The sequence below is a fragment of the Emys orbicularis genome, chromosome 10, assembly GCF_028017835.1.
Source record: "Emys orbicularis isolate rEmyOrb1 chromosome 10, rEmyOrb1.hap1, whole genome shotgun sequence".
Taxonomy (NCBI): Eukaryota; Metazoa; Chordata; order Testudines; family Emydidae; genus Emys; species Emys orbicularis.
This window is the reverse complement of record NC_088692.1, coordinates 16452147-16472407: the sequence shown is the minus strand read 5'-3', so window position 1 is coordinate 16472407 and position 20261 is coordinate 16452147. Positions and strand designations below refer to the sequence as shown.

Below are 20261 nucleotides of genomic sequence, written 5' to 3'. Positions count from 1 at the left end.
TTTGTTGAATTACATGTACAGCAGATGCTTGTTTGCAGCAACACCTTGTAAGTTCAACCACTGCTTACGAGCAACATTTCCCCTGAGAACACTTTCCATATTGTGAATTGTTGACACTCCCAATAACAGCAACAGCCGCTTAGGAGCAACATAGCAAAAGGGCACTAATATGTTGCTACTAATAAGTGTCTAATATATTATGTTCCAAGAGGAAATAACAGACTATAATGCCTGTTGAAACTATGTAGCAGGCACCTTCTTTGGTGTCTGCTATAATACACTCCAGACAGCATTCCTTCTGTTCCAGATCCCAAGGCCTCCTGCTTGCTGCAAGTAGATTTGTATCAGTGGCTTAATTACTAAATAATACCTCTTTCCTGCCATCCCTCAGCACTGGCTACATTTGAACAACACTTGCTGTTTCCTATCACTACCTTTAACTTTTCTCCTGCTTCTGATCTACAGAGAGCGCAAAACAGGAAAATGCGATCCAGTGAGGTGCAAACCACAGAAGAATGGCTAAGAAACCACAGTTTAGAATCCATGCAATTAACATTAGAAGATCTCCTAAAGAAGGGCAATATTGTCTTGTGAGTACAATGCCATCCCTTCTTAATCAATCAGTTTGCTTATATTATTCATGTTAAATATATACTTCGTTCTAGGAATGCAAGAAATGCCACAGAACAGATAGAGTTTGCTGCCAAGACAGTTGTTAATTTTGAATCCAAGCTGTCTGAGTAAGTATATAATAATATGTGCTACAGTTTCGAAGTACAAGAGTGATTTCCTTCCTCCAAACTTAGATAGTTGTAAAATGATTTTTTTTCATATTTGATGTTGGGCTGGGTCAACCCTGGAGATGCAACAAATGAAACATAAACAGCAGCTGTGAAAGCTTCCCCCATGCTGCCTTTCTAGTGTACCTCAGTACTGAAAGGCAATCTCTAGGGAATATGGGTTCGCTCAGTGTCCATTAGAACCCCTGGTGGTGGTGGCTTTTGTGATGATACCTGTCAAATAGGATCTTAACAATCAACTCATCTCAGATAGCCTCTGAACATCCGTCAGATGGGTAATGATTTTTGTTTGCTACTGACCTGGATTTGTTTCAAACTGATGACCTAACAGTGAAAGGCTGTATAGCCTGTTATGAGACCTGAGCCACACAGATTCCTGGTATGCTAAAAAAGTGTGTGTGTGTGTTTTGGGGAGGGAGGAAGAAACCTTTTTTTTTTTTTTGAGGTTTGAAGCGTGAGCTTTTTCTACGTAAACCTCTACTCATTTACAGTTTATAATCAACAAGAACAGCAATAAAGTCACTAAAATTGTGAGACAAACCCCCAAAATCAAGGAGATTTACATTTAAAGAACAGATCTGATAAATATGCTCAGTATACTGCAGAATAATATTATAGTATTCCTCTCAATCTTCCATAAATACATCTGTCTGCTAGTTCCTAGGTCTACTGCCATGTATCAGATACAGAGACCCAGATTCCTCAGGATGCCCCTTTTCAGGACTCGCTATCTGTGTATTGTGAATGAGCTGCCTGCAAAATTTTGGTAAAAATAATTAAAAATAGGCTTGCATTCCGGGGAAGTAAAGAGCTTTTATAAAAATCCTTTCTTTTAACCTTTTCTCAGTTCTAAAACCATGAGTATGGTGTTGAAACGCAAGTTATTTAAAAATAATTGTGAAACAGTTTGTTCTAGTGCTGGGACAGCAAATGCTACGTTTCACCCCAATTATAAATCCTTTAAATTTGGTTACATAATTGAAAAAGAGATTTGTAATAGAATCACCAAAACATTTTTCAATACTGATAAATTTGCTCCTTTTGTCCCACAATCAAGAGACTTTACCATTTAAAAAAAAAATCAGTTTGTACGGTTTGGATTAAATAAATCTCCAGCCAATAAGCTAAATAGATAGGATGAATTGATTTGACTTTTGGCTGAACTTTCCTTCATCCATACACACACATCACACACTTTATCCAAACACAACTAATTATAGAGCATTCTGCTGATCTCATTTTTTCAAGGCAATTAGATATTTAAACAATTACAGAAGTTCAGAGGAAGAAGTATTTAAATAATTAACACCACAGCCACTAGTGCTGTATCACAGTTGAGAACGTTGTAAATAGAATATTTGTGGAAGATGGTTGTGCATGTGATGGAAAACTTGGCCAATGATAAAAACAGATCTGAACTTAAATTGACATACCATTCAAGAGAATGCATTATTTAAATGTGTGCACTGTATTTTGTCAGAGCAATTGAACTTTATCACCAGCGAATTCAGTGGCTGTTGGAGGACAGCAGAAAGGTAATGTTAACATTTTAATATGCTTTTAAAGGGGAACCTGCATATGGTGTTAAAGGATAAATTAACTCTTTAATAGTTGTCTAGAATCCCACCGAGAAAGCTTTTTTGTATTTTTCCCATATTGTGAGTAACTAGAGCACAATGGAGCAATGTTTTGTCTTCTCGATTGAGGTTTCATTTAAGATATGTTTTGAGCCTTTATTCAGATGGCTATTTTACTTTTTAAACATAGTCCCTAACTTTCTGACTGTTACCTCCAAAGATTATATAAGCAGGGATTGCATATCGGCAGTATCCAAAAAGCTAGCACCCTTGACTGGTCTGGGGTGGGGGTGGGGGGTGAAATCAGATGTCCTGTTTTTAAAGGGACAGTCCCGTTTTTTGGGACTTTTTCTTATATAGGCACCTATTACCCCCCACCCCTTGTCCTGTTTTTTCACAGTTGCTATCTGGTCACCCTACTGATGGGGATACTTGGAACTGAGTAATCCTTCATTTTCTCAAGTAACAAACATGTCATCTTGGGAGTATTGCCCACTCGGAACAGAAGCTAGAATTCAAAATTCCTATCTCTTTTTGCTCTGTCATTGTCTCATTTTTTTTAATGCTTAAAAAGTAACAGTGACAATGAATATGTAATATTTTAAATGAAAATGGCAGCATAAAGAGGTACATACTGAAATTTAAAGTTAGATCAGCACAAACTATTTAAATGAACATTTTATATGTTTAGGTGTTCGGCCTTATAAAAGGGAACAAAGTTGGACTCCTGGTTGATGTATCGGATATAAGTTGTGGACCTCGACTATTTGAGTTCCAGAAAGACCTTTTGGTAAATAATTCTGAAAGAGACTCTGACTCTTAAAGTAAGTTAAATAAGACTCTCCGAGTGCAGGGGAGAAAGTAAGTGTAATAATCATTTGCTTACATATTACTCTAAGTGTCAACAGTTAATTTGCTGGAGATGTATAGATTTACCTTAATCACTTTTAAAGTATAAATTATTTGTTTAATATCCAGATTCAAAAATTTTAAGCATCTGCCACAATAATAAAAATTGAAGACCTGACTTCAAATATTAACCAGCCCCAGACATACGTGCTTCAAAAGCATTTGCTAGAGCAGCGGTTCTCAACCAGAGTTCCAGGGGCCCCTAGGGGGCCGCCAAGCAGGGCCAGTGTTAGACTTGCTGGGGCCAAGGTCAGAAAGCTGAAGCCTCACAGTGTGGGGCTGAAGTCCAGGGCTCCCAGACCTGCCATCTGGAGCTGAAGCCGAATCCTGAGCAACTTAGCTTTGTGGGGACCCCTGTGGCATGCGGCCCTGGGCAATTGCCCTGTTTCTTACCCCCTAATTCTGGCCCTAGCTTTTATATGCAGAAAAACAGTTGTTGTGACAGTGGTGGACTGTGGAGTTTTTATACATGTTGAGGGGAAGCCTCAGAAAGAAAAAGGTTGAGAACCCCTGTGCTAGAGTAATGTACATAATAGAAAGAAATAGTTCATAGTACCTGAGAGCCAAGTTGTACATGCAGTACTATGCCTATAAAGAATAGGATGCAGTTGCAGTAAAGTGTGCTTTTTGTTGGGTCAGGACCTTGCTGACTTACAGTCTCTTCCCCAACTTCCAAAAGAAACAAAAGTGTGTTTTTCTGTTGTTCTTTATTTTTACAAAGTGTTTCTAGTGAGGATTATTAAAGGTAGACACTATAATGTCACAATAACAATTCTATTTTCTGGTTTTGAAGCTTTCTGTGTACAATCTTTCTTCATATACCAGTGAAGGTTACTTAAAATTGATTGGCGCCTACTTCTTTGTTAATTCGTGCAGCATAAGTAAAGATACTTCAAGAAAATTGTTACTCTCCAGTTGACAAGGGCCTAGAATGCCCTAACTAAGGGATAGCCCTAGAAGTGAAAGCTACTTTTATCTGACATCCTATCATAGCTGCTTCATTCTTTTTCAGTTGCTCATATGATCACAGCCCAATAGGTGAACATGTGCTTTCTGAATCAATATCATTTCTCTCTCATTTGCTTGCCTATTAAAGGGTGCTGATGGAATTGACACAGTATGTATTTTCCCCATTTAACCAACTGAATGGGAATACTATGTCAGCATGGTGCACAAGGACTAGGTTAAGTTGCTGTATCTCAGTGAGCCACACTAAAACTAAATCTGTGTCACTTCAGTTCTGAACCTAGTTCTCCTCTATAGTAGCTCAGAATATTACAGTCTGAAGTGACTTTAGCAAATCACATTTTTTTTCTTGTATATGATAACTCCAGTGATAGCAGGGATATTAACTCACTAACATTTTTTTATTAAGTGTCTAATAGATGAACAGCTGTGTTATAAGAAGCAGTTATATTTCCTCTCCTTTGGTACTGAGATTTCATCTCTATGGGAGAATCCAACAAACGTCAATGTGCGCATGTAAGTATGTTTCCTAGCTTATAACAATGGGTTTTCAAACAGGGCCTCCTTTTAATTAGGAGCAGTGTTGTGCTCATAATGAATTGTAGCTGTAGTTTTGTGCCTTCAGTGATTTGCCAGAAAAAATACAGAAATAAATTGTGAGTACAATGCAAGTGAGTCTGCTCATTCATACAGGTAAATCACACAGGAGATCTTAGCCATCAACCAGGAGGTATGTGATCTTGATGCTGAATAAAAAAGGCCATATACTGCTTAAGTGTACAATAACTTTTTTTAATTTTGTCTTCCTAGCCTAGATGAAGCAAGACAGTGGGTGCAGGAGCTGCAACCCAGTGGAGGCTGCAATTTGCTGAAAGCTTTAAAGAAGGTCCTTACAATGAGGGAACTGAATTCATTGGTTCTTATTGTAGGAAGCTGGTAGGTCCACTATCTAAACTGGCAATAAACGTTAACTTGCATAAAGAATTAAATGCTTCAGATTTATACTTTCCACCTAATTGTAAATTAGGCTAGATTTTTATCTTTTAAAGAGACATTGTTGACATCCCCCTTTCTTCAGTTCTTCCCTCATTTACATGTGTGCTATTTTTTTCTATTTTAATCCTTATTACTTGCTAATCCTCTCTGTAACAATGTGAAAATAGTTTTCCTTTCCAAATTTGTCCTCTTGTTGATAAATAGAATGTCTAACGCTAGTATTGTGTCAATAAAAATTCATCAGCATCGCTGAGGATTTCAGTGGGAATGTGCATGGCTCTGGAATTGCTCGTTGACCTCTGTAAAGTAGCATTGTGTGTTCATACTAATCTACTTTCTGTGATCATGAGCAGTGGAGCTGATGGAATGGTTTAAAAAATAGAATCCATAATGCTTTGGCCAGCAGCCAGTGTTGAGCTAACACAAATTTTGGACTTAAATTCTGCAGTCTATGGTGTCCGTTTTAAAGTTTGCATAATTTAAATGAATGAGTGCAAGAAAAGGATAATATATAAAGGACTCTGGTGAGTGCATAGGTAACCAATATGGACTAATTCCATTATATTTACTTATTAAATTTATTTTAAAGGTTCATTGAGGAGACTGTTGGCTTTGCTAAAGTGATATTTGGGGTAGTCAGGATCCAAATTCCATTTTAACTGAACCACCAACACTTAGGAGATTCAAAGAAAGGTTTCCAGATTTGGCTCAGGTCTGATTTATTATGGTTTTACAGTAGTCCCACAACAGCAGAGAAGGGGTTAAGGAGAACTTCTGGGCCCAGCTAGCCCCACCCTGCTATGCCTGCAGCCAGTGCCAAGCCTGGAGGGGAGTTAAAAGGAGGGATCCTGGCTCGGTTCAGGCCTGATTGGCCAGGAAGGAAGATGGAGCTCTCTGCCTGAAGGGAGTTTTGCCTGCAGAGTTGCATAGAGCGGGGCCTGCTAATCGGAGCAGCAGTGGGAGGAGAAGTTAGACTCTAGGGAGCGAACCACACACGAGTAAGGGACTGTTTGGCAACCAAACCCAAAGGAAAGGGCCTGTACACCCCATGGGAAGAATGGTGGATGGCCCAATGTTGAGTTGGATTTGCTTTTTGTTTAAGAACATTTTGGAACTAAACCTCTCCCACCCACCCACTCCCCACCGCAGAAGGGGATAGGACTGAAGGGACAATTAGCCAGTAGGGTTACCATACGTCCGGATTTTCCTGGACATGTCCGGCTTTTTGGTCCTCAAATCCCCGTCCGGGGGGAATTGCCAAAAAGCCGAACATGTCCGGGAAAATACTCCCAGCTTTGTTTTGCCGGCATCCCTGCCCCAGTCCCCTGCTTACCTTAGAGCGGCTCCGGCAGGCTGCGAGCTGCAGGCGGATTCCCCCGCGGCGGCAGCGGCGGCTGCTACTGCTCCCCCCAGACACCTCGGCTCTGTGTAGCTAAAGAGCCAAGCTGCCCGAGCGCTACCGGCTTCACGGTTTGCCGGGCAGCCCCCAGACCTCCAGACCCTGCGCCCCCGGCCGCTTCCCCAGCGCAGCCGGCTCTTCAGCTGCACAGAGCTGAGGTGTCTGGGGGGAGCAGCAGCAGCCGCCACCACGGGGGCTGGGAGGGAGGAGGGGGAATGCAGGGCGCTCAGGGGAGGGGACGGAGTTGGGGCGGGGACTTTGGGGAAGGGGCGGGGCCAGGGCCCCGTGGAGTGTCCTCCTTTTTTAATGTTTAAATATGGTAACCCTACAGTGGGCCAAAGCCTGCCTCAGTGGGGTGCCCGGAAGTTCCACAGTGGGGTGCTCCCCCAACCACACCAGTACACAAAATCAGAGTTATGGTTGCACCGTAATTTTCTGTTCTACAGAGTGTGCATCTCAGTGTCTCGCCATTTTTAAAACGCTTTTTTTCTAAACATGCTATGGAGAATTTGAACCAACGGTCAGCCACTAATTCATATGTGTATGGAATGATGATGATTTTTAGGAAATTTGAGGAAACTGGAATACTGGAAAAGCCTGATTCCTTCCCTCTCCCTCTCTCTCTTCCCCATCCCCAACCCCCCCCCCGCCCCTCCCTCCAAACACACACAGAGTACACATAAGTTTCGCCCTGTTGGTGCTTGAGCAGGAACATTATGACATCAGCCATGCATCACTCTCTCACTCCAGTTTATTTGGGTTGTCATGACAATGGCTGCCTTGGATAACTGGTTTACCTCAGACTCCTATAATATTCTTACAAAGAAGAGTCCCAGGAGGCGTTGTAAGGAAAGCAGACTGAGTTTGGATAAGCTTCTGGTGTTCCCCTTTCTGGGGAAAGTTGTACTGTTTCTTCTCTTATTGCTTGTTCCTTTCCTCAGAAAAGGTTATATGAAAATAAGATGCAAAATTCAGCTCCTTTTCATATAGATTGTTTATCTGCTTCTTATAAATTGCGGGGGGGTATGGCTTTCTGAATGTTTACCTTTAAGAAAGTGAGAAATTATAGCTGAGAGTCCCTAATCAGTTTTCTGGTACAATTTAGAAGTTTTAGTAAAATTGAAGTTGCATTTATAAAAAGTTATGTTTGAATACAATTTAATTAAACTACTTTCAATGTCAACATGCTATTGAGTGGTGAAATATGGAGCTTCACAATGATCAATGGCAATAAAAATGGTAGTCTGAGGTAAATTCACTGAAGGCAACTTATGTGTAAGCGCTTTATTAATTAAATAGCACAGGTATAAAAGATTTTTTTTTTCTATTAAAGAACTAAGGAAATTGAAAGACAAAAAAAATCATTTAAAGTTGCTCTAATAAATAAATTAAACTACAAAAAATTAGGAAATACAAAGTTAAGGCTTAAGAACATTAAAAGTTTTCAAAGTCAAGCACTCTCAAATTAGGAAATGCCAGAATGAATGTTGCCCAAGCAGACCCAGTTTGGCCCCTTTGTGTATATGCATTATGATACAGCCTTTAATTACATGTGGAAGTGAATACATGTGGAAAGTTTGTTGTATGTGGCTTGCCCAGCATCACACAGGAACTTGTGAACCAAGAAAATTTGTTCCAGAAGTCATTACAGACAAATAGTTTCATAGGATTCCATATTTTAGAACTTGCTTTTCAGAGTAGAACCACACTTGAGGAACTGTTGAAAAGGGAGCAGATACACAAATGTATGAAAAGTTACAAAATGGCAGGTACCCCTTTTTGCCTAATGCTTAAATTATGTTCCTGCAATTTGATATTTCTCCTCCACCCCTGCCACACGCACATCAGTTTTATCAGCATGACCTTTTCTACTCTTTGTTTGATGGAATTGTGGATGTCATTTTTCATTAGCCCTGATCAATCTTCGGAAATATTGTCTGACTATATTCAGCAGTGTACCGTGGGGAGAAAGCTGCTGATACACACCATTACATATGAGTGTAGCAATCATGTTCCTCCTGTAAGTAATCATTCTTTGTTCGTGTCTTAAAAATGACCTGTCGTTTGTTTCCTTTTAAGCTGTAGTTAAGATGTTTTGTACATTAATAGATTTACGGAAGTGTTAAATTATGTTTTCAAATATTTATTGTGGGACCTCAATCTCCAGTAGTGAGTGCTGTGAAATATTTCCCCTTTAGAAGGAAGAGGTTTAATTAAGGCTTCACCTCTGGATTAAAATGCCAATCTGTGACCAATCTGGTCACCTGTTATCAGTCTCTTCAAGCTATGTTAGTTGTTTTCCTATTCCTAAGTATAACAGCCTAGAAAAGATGACAGCATCTTAAAATTGTTTGCAGCCCTTGCTACACACAGCTAAGGGTGCTATGCTACTCTGTTTGTTTTAGAGAACTGATTAGCAACAAGAAATCCTATAAATTGGGATGCCCAAATCTTAAGTAACTTTTCTTCTCTTCATATACGTAGGCTGTTTTAAAGAACCTTGCAGAAGTTGTTGGAGGCCGTTATCACTGTTATTCTTCAAAGAGTGAGGTAGGTTTAGGCTAGAAGTACACAGAACAACTTTTTCTTTTGTTTGTTTGTTTTTGTTTGTTTATTTTCATGCAGTCACTCTTGGTGAAATAGGTTCTCGTCTTTGTAGCAATTTATAGTAAAAAGAATTGGTAACTAAGGTCTTTGTTCAGGAAAGCACTTAAGAGCTTGCTTAAAATTAAATATATACTTAAATGCTTTCAAGAATCAGGAATGCTCTCCTAAGGGTGCAGGAGACTTCTGCAGATATTCTGCACATATAGTGGGACCAGGAACAGGGCCGTGGCTGCGGGGGGACGACACAGACAGAGGTAAGGGGGCCAAGGCTGGGGCTGCAGCTGGGGGTGGGTCTGGGGCCGGAGCTGGGAGCGGGCCCCCGGCCGGACCGCAATGGGGGCTGGCAGCGGGGTCCAAGGCTGGGGATGGGGCCAGGGTGGAGCGGGGTTGGGTGGCGCTCCCTCCCCGCCCCATGGGGATTGTACTGGCCCTGCTGTGGCCCATGAACGTTCTTCTGTGCCACCCTAGGAGGGCACGCTCCACTGATTGGGGACCAGTGGTCTAACTTCTAAGTAGCATGAAAGCTATGGACTTTATCATTGAAGACTAATTCAAATATTTCATGTTCACTAAATAATGGGAGAAATTTCTGTACACAATCTTAATAGATACAACTACATTTACTCTGTTCTGCGAGGCAGCATCATTGGTAGTGCCCATAAAATAACTGGTAAACCAGTGTCAGAAGAGCTGGCATTTTGCTTGATGTTTTACTATGAAGCATAGAGAGACAAGGTGGATGAGGTAATATCTTTTATTGGACTGACTTCTGTTAGTGAGAGAGACAAGTTTTCAAGCCACACAGAGCTGAAGAAGAGCTCTGTGCATCTCAAAAGCTTGTCTCTCTCACCAACAGAAGGTGGTCCAATAAAAGATATTAACTCACCCATATTGTCTCTCTAAAAACTTGGACCGACACAGCTACAACTACACTGAATACAACATAGGAATTGTAGAATCCTTTAGACCTTTTTTCCTCTTCTTGTTGCATAACAGAATTACGATAGTAGCGATGTTTATCTACTGCTTTGTGAATCCCAAAAAGCTAAGAATATTCTCAGCAGCATCAAAGAAACTTTCCAGGGAAGGATTGGTGATTCAGTTATTGGTAGAGTACAAGATGTAAGTACAGTATTTGTTTTGTTTTCAGGTAATCTTTGTATAGCACAGACATGCAGAACTCAGTATTAATTATCAGAATAGGGAATACAAACAGAACACAATGATAAATTTAAATGCTATTTACTGGCTGTACTTTGTAAGATCAGATAAATACTAACAAATGATAAGGGAAAGCTTTGAATGGATCCTCAATGGATTCATTCTAGGTACAATTATTTTGGTAAACTGAAATACTTACCGAAAAAGAGAGCAGCAGGGAAAATATTTTTTTAAACACAGGGTGTGGCCATAATGGACAGCAAAACAAATGCTGGACTACCTAAAAGCTAGCCTCATTCATTAACTTTTATTTCCATTTCCAACCTCCCCATGTCCGTGGTGAAGTTGGGAAAAAGAAAAAGGATATTTTCCTCTGCCTTTCTCTCCTTCCATAAAGCACCTGAAGAATTTGCTGCACTGCTTTATTCAGATGGAAATGCTGCTTGATCACATCTTTCTGTTGGCTTTGACTTGCGTAGAAGAAGCTATGTTGTCTTGTATTCCACATCTTTTTCTTTGCCACATACACTAGCCATCATATACTTGCTGGGGGCCTTACAACCTAGAAACAGCTTAATAACTCATCTGTGCTTACCAACCTTAATGTAAATGAGCTTAACAGCTCTCTTTTTTTTAAATTTAGATTCATAGAAGATTTTTTTTTTTTTAAACAAAGTACGCTTTTCTGTCTCCCAGGTAAAAGGGGCAATGCTGTGCAGGTGAATGGGTCCTCTCCTCCAGGGGATTTGGAGGCAGTTAAAGAGGACTTCCATCAGGTGTCACTAGGACTTTCTCATGGACTCTAGAAATGCCTGTTTCTAAGGCAAGGGAAAACACAAGCTGATAGGAGCTTCTGCTTGCATTTCTTTCTCTAGATATGTTTAACATCTCCCAGAATAGGATTTTTGACAAAATTTAACTCCCTCCTTTGTAAGGAGATAATTCTTGAGCATTTTATAGGCATAATAAGTGTTATGACAGCACTAGGGCACAGCAAGTGCGGTACGTATTTCTGCCAGCTCTGTAATTACCAAGTGGAAACAAACCCACACTGTAGTATTTTTGAAGGCTATGCTTCTCCAAACTAGTTTGTGTCAGTCCAGAAACTTGTTGGCCAGACAAGCTACAACAGGGAACCATCTGCATGATCTTCTTCTCCATAAGTTCTAGTGTGCTCTGTAAAATTAGGATATTTATCCCTTTTTGAAAATTTATTTATATGTAACCCTTCTGCCAGGCAAAACCAGCAGCAACCAGGGCCAGGTTCAATATCTAGGGGTTCCTTTTCATCAATACAAGACAGAACCAACTTGAGCCCCCACCCAGTAACCAGGGAAAATTACACACCACCCCTGGGCGCCTCTGAGAGGCAATACTTCCCCACTCGCAAACACAGAGTCTGAGTGTAGAAAAGAAACTTTTAATAAAAGGAGGAAAGTAACTTGGCATTAATTTGGGAAAACACTGCAAACAGGGTTCACAAACATACACCATGTGCAAAAGACCTACCCCAAGTAAGTTGGGCAGTGTCCTTTTCCCCTCAGGTTCTTAAGTCCAGCAACCCAAAAGTCCCTTTAACATGCCCGTCCCTTCTCTGCACTCCTCTCACAGTTGCTGTCCTTGGTCAGTGCAGACCCAGAGTTCAAAGGTGCATCTGCACAGTTCACCTCCCACCCCAGGTGAAGGTAAGGAGGGACCTTACTTGCTCCACTGCCCGGGCACTCACCCACCGCCCTTCTCTGCCAGCCGCCCTGCTGGCCACTTGCTCTGCTCACCGCCTCAACAACCACTTGTTCGTCAGCCGACTGTCAGTCACCTTCTGCTACCACCTGCCTCTCTGCTGTGACCTCTGCAAATCAGTTTCTTAGTGATTTTCAGCTCTTTGCAGGCTGGGCAGAAACACTGCCCCATCTCAAGTGATTTCAACTCTGGGAAGAAACCCAGTCCCACCACAACTGATTTCAGCTCTGATTGAGCATTTAAAATAACAAAAGAGTCTCCTAATGAAGCCTATTTAGCTCTTTCTTTGAACAGCGGAGAGGAACAGGTCAAACCATTCTGGGGACTCCTAAGGAGAGTCTACCCACCACCTGGCTGGGACACCTGTCCCCACCCCTCTTACTTTCACAGGGTTCCAGCATTCGAGCCCCTGGCTTAACAAGGTCCTTTCAGCTGAGGGTGACCCCTCTCATTTGGGACAGGTTAAGCATTGTGTATTCCTACAATAATTACAACATTGGTAGCAGCATTTCACTACCCCTGCATTCAGTACTAACATGATTTGTAACCCCACACCAGCCAAAGTTGATTACTTTGAGCAAAACACCACTGTAATTGCTGGATATCTCAGCAGAGCAGGAGCAAACTGTATTCACATAAACACACACAAACTCTCTCCCCCTCCCAGCTAGCTGACAGGGAAGCATTCATTCAGACCCTTCTTTACATCTCTCTCTCTCTCTCTCTCTCTCTCTCTCTATTGCAGATAACACCTAGGAGTCCCTATCCTGGATCAGGGCCCTATTGAGGCTGTTGAGCTTAAACTGACAGCTGAATATCCACAAGGAGATGTTAGAAAGACAGGCTGAGATTTTAATTTGGATAGAAGAAGACAGTAGAAAGGTAGATCTGTGTTTGTTCAGCATTGAGATCATAGTTGCAGAGGTGTTTTATTAATGTGATTACCCAGAGATAAATTGGAGAGGGAGATGAGTAAGGGGACCCAGAACAGAGCCCTTTAGGACCCCACAGAAAGTTGGAGGGGAAGGATGAGGAGGATTCTCCAGATGAGACACTGAAAAAGCAATTAGAGAGGTAGGAGGAGAACCAGGAGAGGACGGAGTCAAAAAGGCTGAAGGAGGATAAAACTTCAAGAGCAAAAAGCATGGGTTGAAGTCAGCTGACGGGTTGAGGAGGATGAGTATGAAGTATTGGTTTTGAGGTTTGGCCCAGAAGAGGTCACTAGAGACTTTGTTGAGAGACTGATCAGAGGAGTGCAAGGGGCACTAGCCAGACTGGAGAGGATCCAGGATGGAGTTAGAGGAGAGGAACTCTAGGAAGAAGTTGTAGACAATGCATTCAGTGAGCTTAGAAATGGAAAAGAGAAGGAGGGCTAGTTGGAGAGGCAAGTGGGGTCAAGGGAGGTTGATGAGAGAAAATACATATTTCTGGTGCAAAGGGAATAAACTTAACCTAAATTAAACCTAAAGCCTACTTCTTTTCTGTAGTATAAATAAATGCATGGAGACTCGGTTTAAGTGAAATGATGTACTTTGTTTGCAAGAAAGTATTATCTGGGTGTGTTTTTTAACCACAACCATTTCTGTTTGACCAAAGAGTGTCAGATGTAGCAGTAGTGGAAACACATCTCAGCGTAGTTGAGAGGAAATCCCTGGTCAGCAGCCAGAGGAGAAGATAATGTTGAGAAATTTAACTGTAATTTTGTTTCAGTTTTTATAAACAGTAATATTTTAATAAGCATACTGGGGCAAAACTCTGCCCCATGGAGAACAAATCCAAATGGCTCCCTATTGTTGTAGAATTGGCCAGCAGGCACACTAGTCCTTGGACTGACATCTGGTCTATTTTGAAGAAGCATGACTTTCTACACTACTGCACAGTGAGGGGCACCACTTCTGCTCCTTTTATATATTTTGTACAGCCCTTGATAGTTATGGAGTTGTTAAGAACATGTAGAACAGTTTTTGAGCCCTAGTGCTGCAGTAATAATGTGCAATCCCATTGAAGTCCACAGGTTTGCAATGTGTCTAGCACAATGTATGCAGTGGAATGCTGTACTCCAAAAGCTATTTTAAAAGGGATTATTGGAAATGTTATCTATGTTCAAAATATTTTACAGCATTCTGTCAGTTTTTAGTTAGCTGTGCAACTGGTACCTCACATTTTAGCATATGTAAAACTGCTATGGCAAAATTATCTTGATACATTGGAGAATTGGTCTCAGATCAACAAGATTAAATTCAATAAAGAGAAATGCTACGTTTAGGAAGGAAAAGTCGATACACAAATACAAACGGGGGAAAAAACTGGCTTGGCATTAGTATTGCTGAAAAGGATCTGGGGGTTATAGTGGATCACAAATTGACCATGAGCCAGCAATGTGATACAGTTGTGAAAAAGGCTGTTATTATTCTGGAGTCTATTAACAGGAGCATTGTGTGTAAGACACAAGAGGTAAATGCACCACTTGTACTCCGCACTGGTGAGGCCTTAGCTGGAGTATTGGGTCCAATTTTGGGCACCACACTTTAAGAAAGATGTGGACAAATTGAAGAGAGTCCACAGAAGGGCAACAAAAATAATAAAAGTTAGTTTAAACTGCAGCAAAGGAGATTTAGGTTAGATATTAGGAAAAACTTCTCACTATAAGCATAATTAAGTACTGGAACTGGTTATCAACAGAGGTTGTAGAATCTTCATCACTGGAGGTTTTTAAGAACAGGTTAGACAAACATCTGTCAGGGATGGTTTAAGTATATTTGGTCCTGCCTCAGTGCAGGGGACTTGGACTAGATGACCTCGCAAGGTCCCTTCCACCCCTACATTTCTATGCTTCTATGTTTTAAAATTGAGAAAACAAATACTGATATTTACATAAAGCATTTTTTAAATCTGTCTAGATTTCCAAAGAATTTACCAAGTTGACGCCTGCTAGTTTCCTACCCAAGCCTCCGAAGCATGAAGGACCTCTTGTTATACAAATGCCAAGCTTCCTGGCCAAAACCTCAGCAGCCTGGTTAAAGACAAATGGATTGAAAGGTATTGCATATAAAAGAGCTTAATGTGGTATGAAGCATGGATTACAAAATAAGTGTATATTTCATTTAGCATTTTCCTTGCTTGCTATAGCCAAGAAGTTAAGCCTTTATCAAGTTTTGGCTCCTAATGCTTTTTCACCTGTGGAAGAATTTGTGCCTATTCTTCAGAAAACAGTGTCATCAACTCTGCATGAGGTAAATAATTGGAACCTGTTCCTCCTCCTCCATATTCCTTCATCTATTACACAAGATAGTGATGACTCATTTTAATGTATGTTCGCTTTCACAAAGCTGCAGCTCTTTCCTCTCTGGAGCCCACTTTATTAATCAAGTGCTCTTTGCTTTTTAAATGTCCTTAGGTAAAACCATTGACTGAAAAGTCAGCCTGATGTCTAAGCTATGTTTGTAATTCTTCAAAGAAATATTTAAAATGTTTCTACAGTATTGCTGTGCCGATGCACTGTTTCATGGGCAATTTAGATAAGTAACCAGAGTATACTGATTGAAATTTTCAAAGCAGCACAGATGGGTTAGCCAGATATTATTCACACATGTGTGGTAATTTTCCAAACCTCAGGCACTGCATTGCGGGAAGAGTTAAGGCAGCTGGCTGAACTAGTGCAATTGCAAGGTTTGTAGCTTCCTGTGCAGACTACGAGTAAATAATTGTAGACTGCACTGGTTCACCCGGATCTGAGCTAAAGACCTCATCCAGGGTGTTGCAACCAACACTTTCATAAAGTGCTTGGTAGACTGTTTTTGTGGAGACAAGTTATTATTCGTGTGTTGCAAACACTGTGTTCCAAACAACATCTTTCCAAGATGGCCTCCGCGTAGTCTCATTGTTGGGAAACATGACCGTAGCACTATCTACCTTTTCCAGCATTGTGACTATACAGAGCCAGTGCCCCTCAACTACAGTTAATGTTACCTGGAAGCTCTCTTTGCAATATGGGTCAGTCAGTTGCTCCAGCTATATGTGGGAGAGAAGAGCAGACATCTAAGACCATGACTCCAAACCTATTGTTGCGAATTATACCTATAGGTCACGCGCAGTTCGAGTCTAGGCTGAGGCACAAGAACCAAGTCCACAACTGCAGAGAATTACAGAGATAACAGGTTTATTACACTCGAGTGTGGTGCCCCCCCTGCTAGTCAGGAGGGGACTCAGAATGCAGGTTACACAGAGATTATATACTTTTTAGCAAAGCATGCTGTCCTCGTGCATTGTAAGTCATAGCCAATAAACAAACTTTTTCCTTATCTACCACCTATCCCCTCTAGGCATGCTGCCCGTGCTGCCTAATGCTGCAGCTGCTTAGGCATGCGGCTAGCTTGTTTCTCAACTGCTGCCCTTATCTTCTTGTGTCCAAATGCCTCCCCTTCTCCCTCCTAGTACATGGAATGCTTGCTTCTAACTAATAGTGGGCCTGAAACACAAAATGGAGTTCCATATGCTGTTTTCCCTTAACACTATCACCATCCCCAGTATAATCTAAGAGGAAGTCAAAGAGTTATTATACATCTGACCTGCGCCTCGGTTCTACTCTATCACAAGAGATGCACTTTTCAGCCCTGGCACTACCATTTGAGTTCAGTTGCCAACCCTCCTATATCAATACTGACTACAGTGGTTCTGTCAGTTCCAGAAACCTTGGTACCACATAGAGAAACGAGATCTACATCGATCCCCATAGTATTAGAGCCCTCAATACCGCCTCCATCAGAGCAATCAACCTCTGCTCTGGCTACATTTGCAACATCTGGATTAACTGTTGCACTGGAACTGGAACCTAACCTTCCAAACACGACACCATTACCTACATCTACAAAGCCTCTGTCAGTACCTAGGGTACTGATAAGGAAGATTTAACTTCGTCCAGCCTCATCAGCACCCAATATCTAGATCTCAGGGAGAATTGTCTAGAACCCCCCAAAGTTCTTCAGAGATCAGCTTTTCTCTAGAGGAAGTTTATTCTTCTGAATCTTTTTCATTAGCTTATAGCAGAAGTTCTTCTTTCATAGCAGATACTCCCTGCCTGAGTAAATCCATGAGCGGGAATCAAAAAAGGTCACATCATCTTGCTGTGAGAGACATGGATCGGGCAAAGTGCAGACTCCCTGGATTCCTCCACCATGATCTCATATGCCATATCCTTATGGTATGCCATCTTGGTCTTATGAAATCCTCAACCTCGTTATTTAGGACCATATTTTTTGAGCACGCCTCCACACCTCATCCAGGAATAGATGGCCTCCTACAGTTGAGCCTCCCAAATCAATGCAACAGTCTCAACAGCATGGTCTTTGTGATTCCAGACAGGATGTACAGAGTACTGATCATCATCATCTGGAGGAACGTGTGACCCCTTCTGCATCTTTGGCAATTATTTCGTCCTCCCCAGAGGAAGCAGTTAATCCTTCATTACCAGCTAAAGATGACAATTTTATGACACTCCTGTTAATACACCCCAGTATGATATTATCCTCTTTCGCAACTGCATCACATTGTTGACTCATTCAGCTTGTGATCCATTTAACCCACAGAACCTTTTCAGCAGTACTACCACTGAGCCAGTTACTCTCCATTTTATAGTTGTGCATTTGATTTTTTTCTTCCTATGTGAAGTATTTTTTCACTTGTCATTATTGAATTTTATCTTATTGAATTCAGACTAATTCTCCAATTTGTCATGGTCATTTTGGATTCTAATCCTGTCCTCCTCAGTGCTTGCAACCCCTCCCAGCTTGCAGTGTTTCTACTAGGCCGTCTGAGTGCCAAGGGTAGTTTATCAGCATATAAGAAGGGCACACTAATGTTTTGTAGTTCTCCCGTATTCGATAAGCTTCCTTGTCATTGTCTGTTAGCCTCCTGGTTACAGCAGGGGGCTGAGGGTAGAGGTAGGGCATTTTCAGTGAGGGGAAATCAGCTCTAAAACTTCTGTTGGGCTTCCAGAAACTAATTTTTTAAATTGTGTTTTACAATCTGATGACACTGTAAAGCTTATTCTCCAAAGTGGGATTTTGGGGGGTTGTTGTTTTTTTGAGGGGGAAAGGTTGTTTGATTGGTTTGATATGGGTTTTTTGGGGGGGGGTGGAGGAAGGGGTTGTCTCCTTGGGTGAATATAATCAGAATATGTATCCAAATCTCTCTATTATTTTCATATTACCTGAAGTCATCATACACTGATGGAAAAATGAGGTAAAGTATTTGTTTTCAATTGTGTAGCATTGCTGCCACAGAGAGCAGTATTCCTAGTTGTATGACCCTAAATAACTTCTCTGGACTGGCCTTGTGAGATTCTAAATACTTTCAGCTTCCTTGAACTTCATTGGAGTTGCGAATACTCTTGCAGGAGTACCTTGCCGCACTGGCCCCCAAAAAATAACTTTTTAAAAAAAGTATAATGCCTCATTGTATGGCCTGCTCAGAAAGCTTTCATCCTGTATAGAACATCCAGTCCAAAGAGGTTGTCTGATAGATTTTTATCTGAAAAAGTAGTATTTATTTGAAAGTGTGATGCCTAATCAGTGCAGGTTTAAATATCCTTCTGTGTTCTGCCTCTTAGGCTCACGGAACCAATTTCAGCCCTGATGTAAGCAGATGAAACTCCATAGACTTTGAGTTTTCTTACATTTATGGATTTAAATCAGACATATAATGTCATTAACTATCGTCTGTGTATTTCTTCATTAATAAACTCAATGGAAAGAATGTTATGTTTATGTAACTTACAACATACATGTTGCTTTAAACAGCTGAGTGTTTTCTCATCCTTTCAGAAAGCAATGATGCAGTTTGAATGGCATGATGGGACTCTGAAAAATGTTCACGTGGACCCACCAATATTATATGACTATCAGGTGAGTTATTAATATTTGTCTAGTTGGTCCTGCTATCCAGTACTACATGCACACCTAGTTATTCCATCTCAGTCATTATCCTGCTCTGAGAAAAGGCCAGCAACAGAGAGGGTTCACAGGCACAGTGGGTTACAAAACGAGATGCTTACAGCTGTCATTACTGTATCTGCAGCATACAGGAGCCAGTAACCTGGTTGGATATATGAACAGATTCATCTAACAATGAAAAATTCTAAACAAGAGGAATAGGTCTGTCAGGAGCACTGCTGGACTAGTGCCAAACATGCTTTGTTGTCCAGCAGCAAGTTATTTTGAACATGTAGTAATTATTCCATTCTATTCTGGTTTTACAGTATTAAAAGCAGTAACTCCCAAACCCACCCTAATACAATCCTCTCCTATAATTTCATACCTTAATTACGAGTATGTCCCCATTCTATTCAGTCTGAGAAGTAAACAAGTCCAATAAAGCAGAATGCCTAGCAGTCATTGGTCAGACAAAAAAAAAAACTAGGGCATATATTGGGCGTTTTAGCAAGCAAAGCACTCACAAAGCTCCGACAACTGCTCTGTGATATGGCTGCAGTCTATGGCAGTAAGACAGAGCACCCTGCTACCATGGCAGGCCCAGACAGCTCACATGCAGAAAGAAGAGACAGGCAAAGAATTCTGAGGTCAAGAATTTGATTCCAGGGCTTCATAAAGCATAGATTAAACAGAAATTGTTGCCCTGCAAAACAGTGCATTGTATAAAGAGCTTCCTCCATGACCATCACCAACGAAGTGACTCTGCCGGGATTTTCCAACTGAGCAACAGATGATGCACAACACCTGGGGGGAGGAGACTGAGGAGAGTGGTGAAAAACTAATAATACCAGATCAGTGTAGGACACTGAGGGCAACCTGTGGCAGCTTGGAAGCAGAAAGTGACAGAAACATGACAGTCTATATCAAGGGGAAATTTGCAGGAATAAAAAGCGGATGATATGAGTTGTGATGCCACATGGGTCTAGATTTAGAACACCAAATCACTGCTTATTTCTACAACATGGGCTCTGTTCTGAATATGTTTCCACAGCATCCAGCACTGCTGAAATATTTTGGGGTGAGGGATAGCTCAGTGGTTTGAGCATTGGCCTACTAAACCCAGGGTTGTGAGTTCAATTCTTGAGGGGGCCACTTAGGGATCTGGGGCAAAATCAGT

At 41.2% G+C, this 20261-nt stretch overlaps 1 protein-coding gene across 1 annotated transcript in view; it reads left to right on the top strand.

Annotated features, from left to right (window-relative positions):
- The window catches only part of VWA3A (von Willebrand factor A domain containing 3A), a 54384-nt gene that overhangs the window by 2341 nt on the left and 31782 nt on the right, over positions 1 to 20261 (top strand). Inside the window, exons 3-14 of the mRNA XM_065412408.1 lie at positions 466 to 590; positions 666 to 740; positions 2281 to 2335; positions 3069 to 3167; positions 4662 to 4768; positions 5063 to 5188; positions 8559 to 8667; positions 9132 to 9197; positions 10251 to 10376; positions 15056 to 15194; positions 15285 to 15388; positions 18977 to 19057. Of these exons, the coding sequence (XP_065268480.1) occupies positions 466 to 590; positions 666 to 740; positions 2281 to 2335; positions 3069 to 3167; positions 4662 to 4768; positions 5063 to 5188; positions 8559 to 8667; positions 9132 to 9197; positions 10251 to 10376; positions 15056 to 15194; positions 15285 to 15388; positions 18977 to 19057 (1212 nt within the window). The remainder of the gene's footprint in view (positions 1 to 465; positions 591 to 665; positions 741 to 2280; positions 2336 to 3068; positions 3168 to 4661; positions 4769 to 5062; positions 5189 to 8558; positions 8668 to 9131; positions 9198 to 10250; positions 10377 to 15055; positions 15195 to 15284; positions 15389 to 18976; positions 19058 to 20261) is intronic.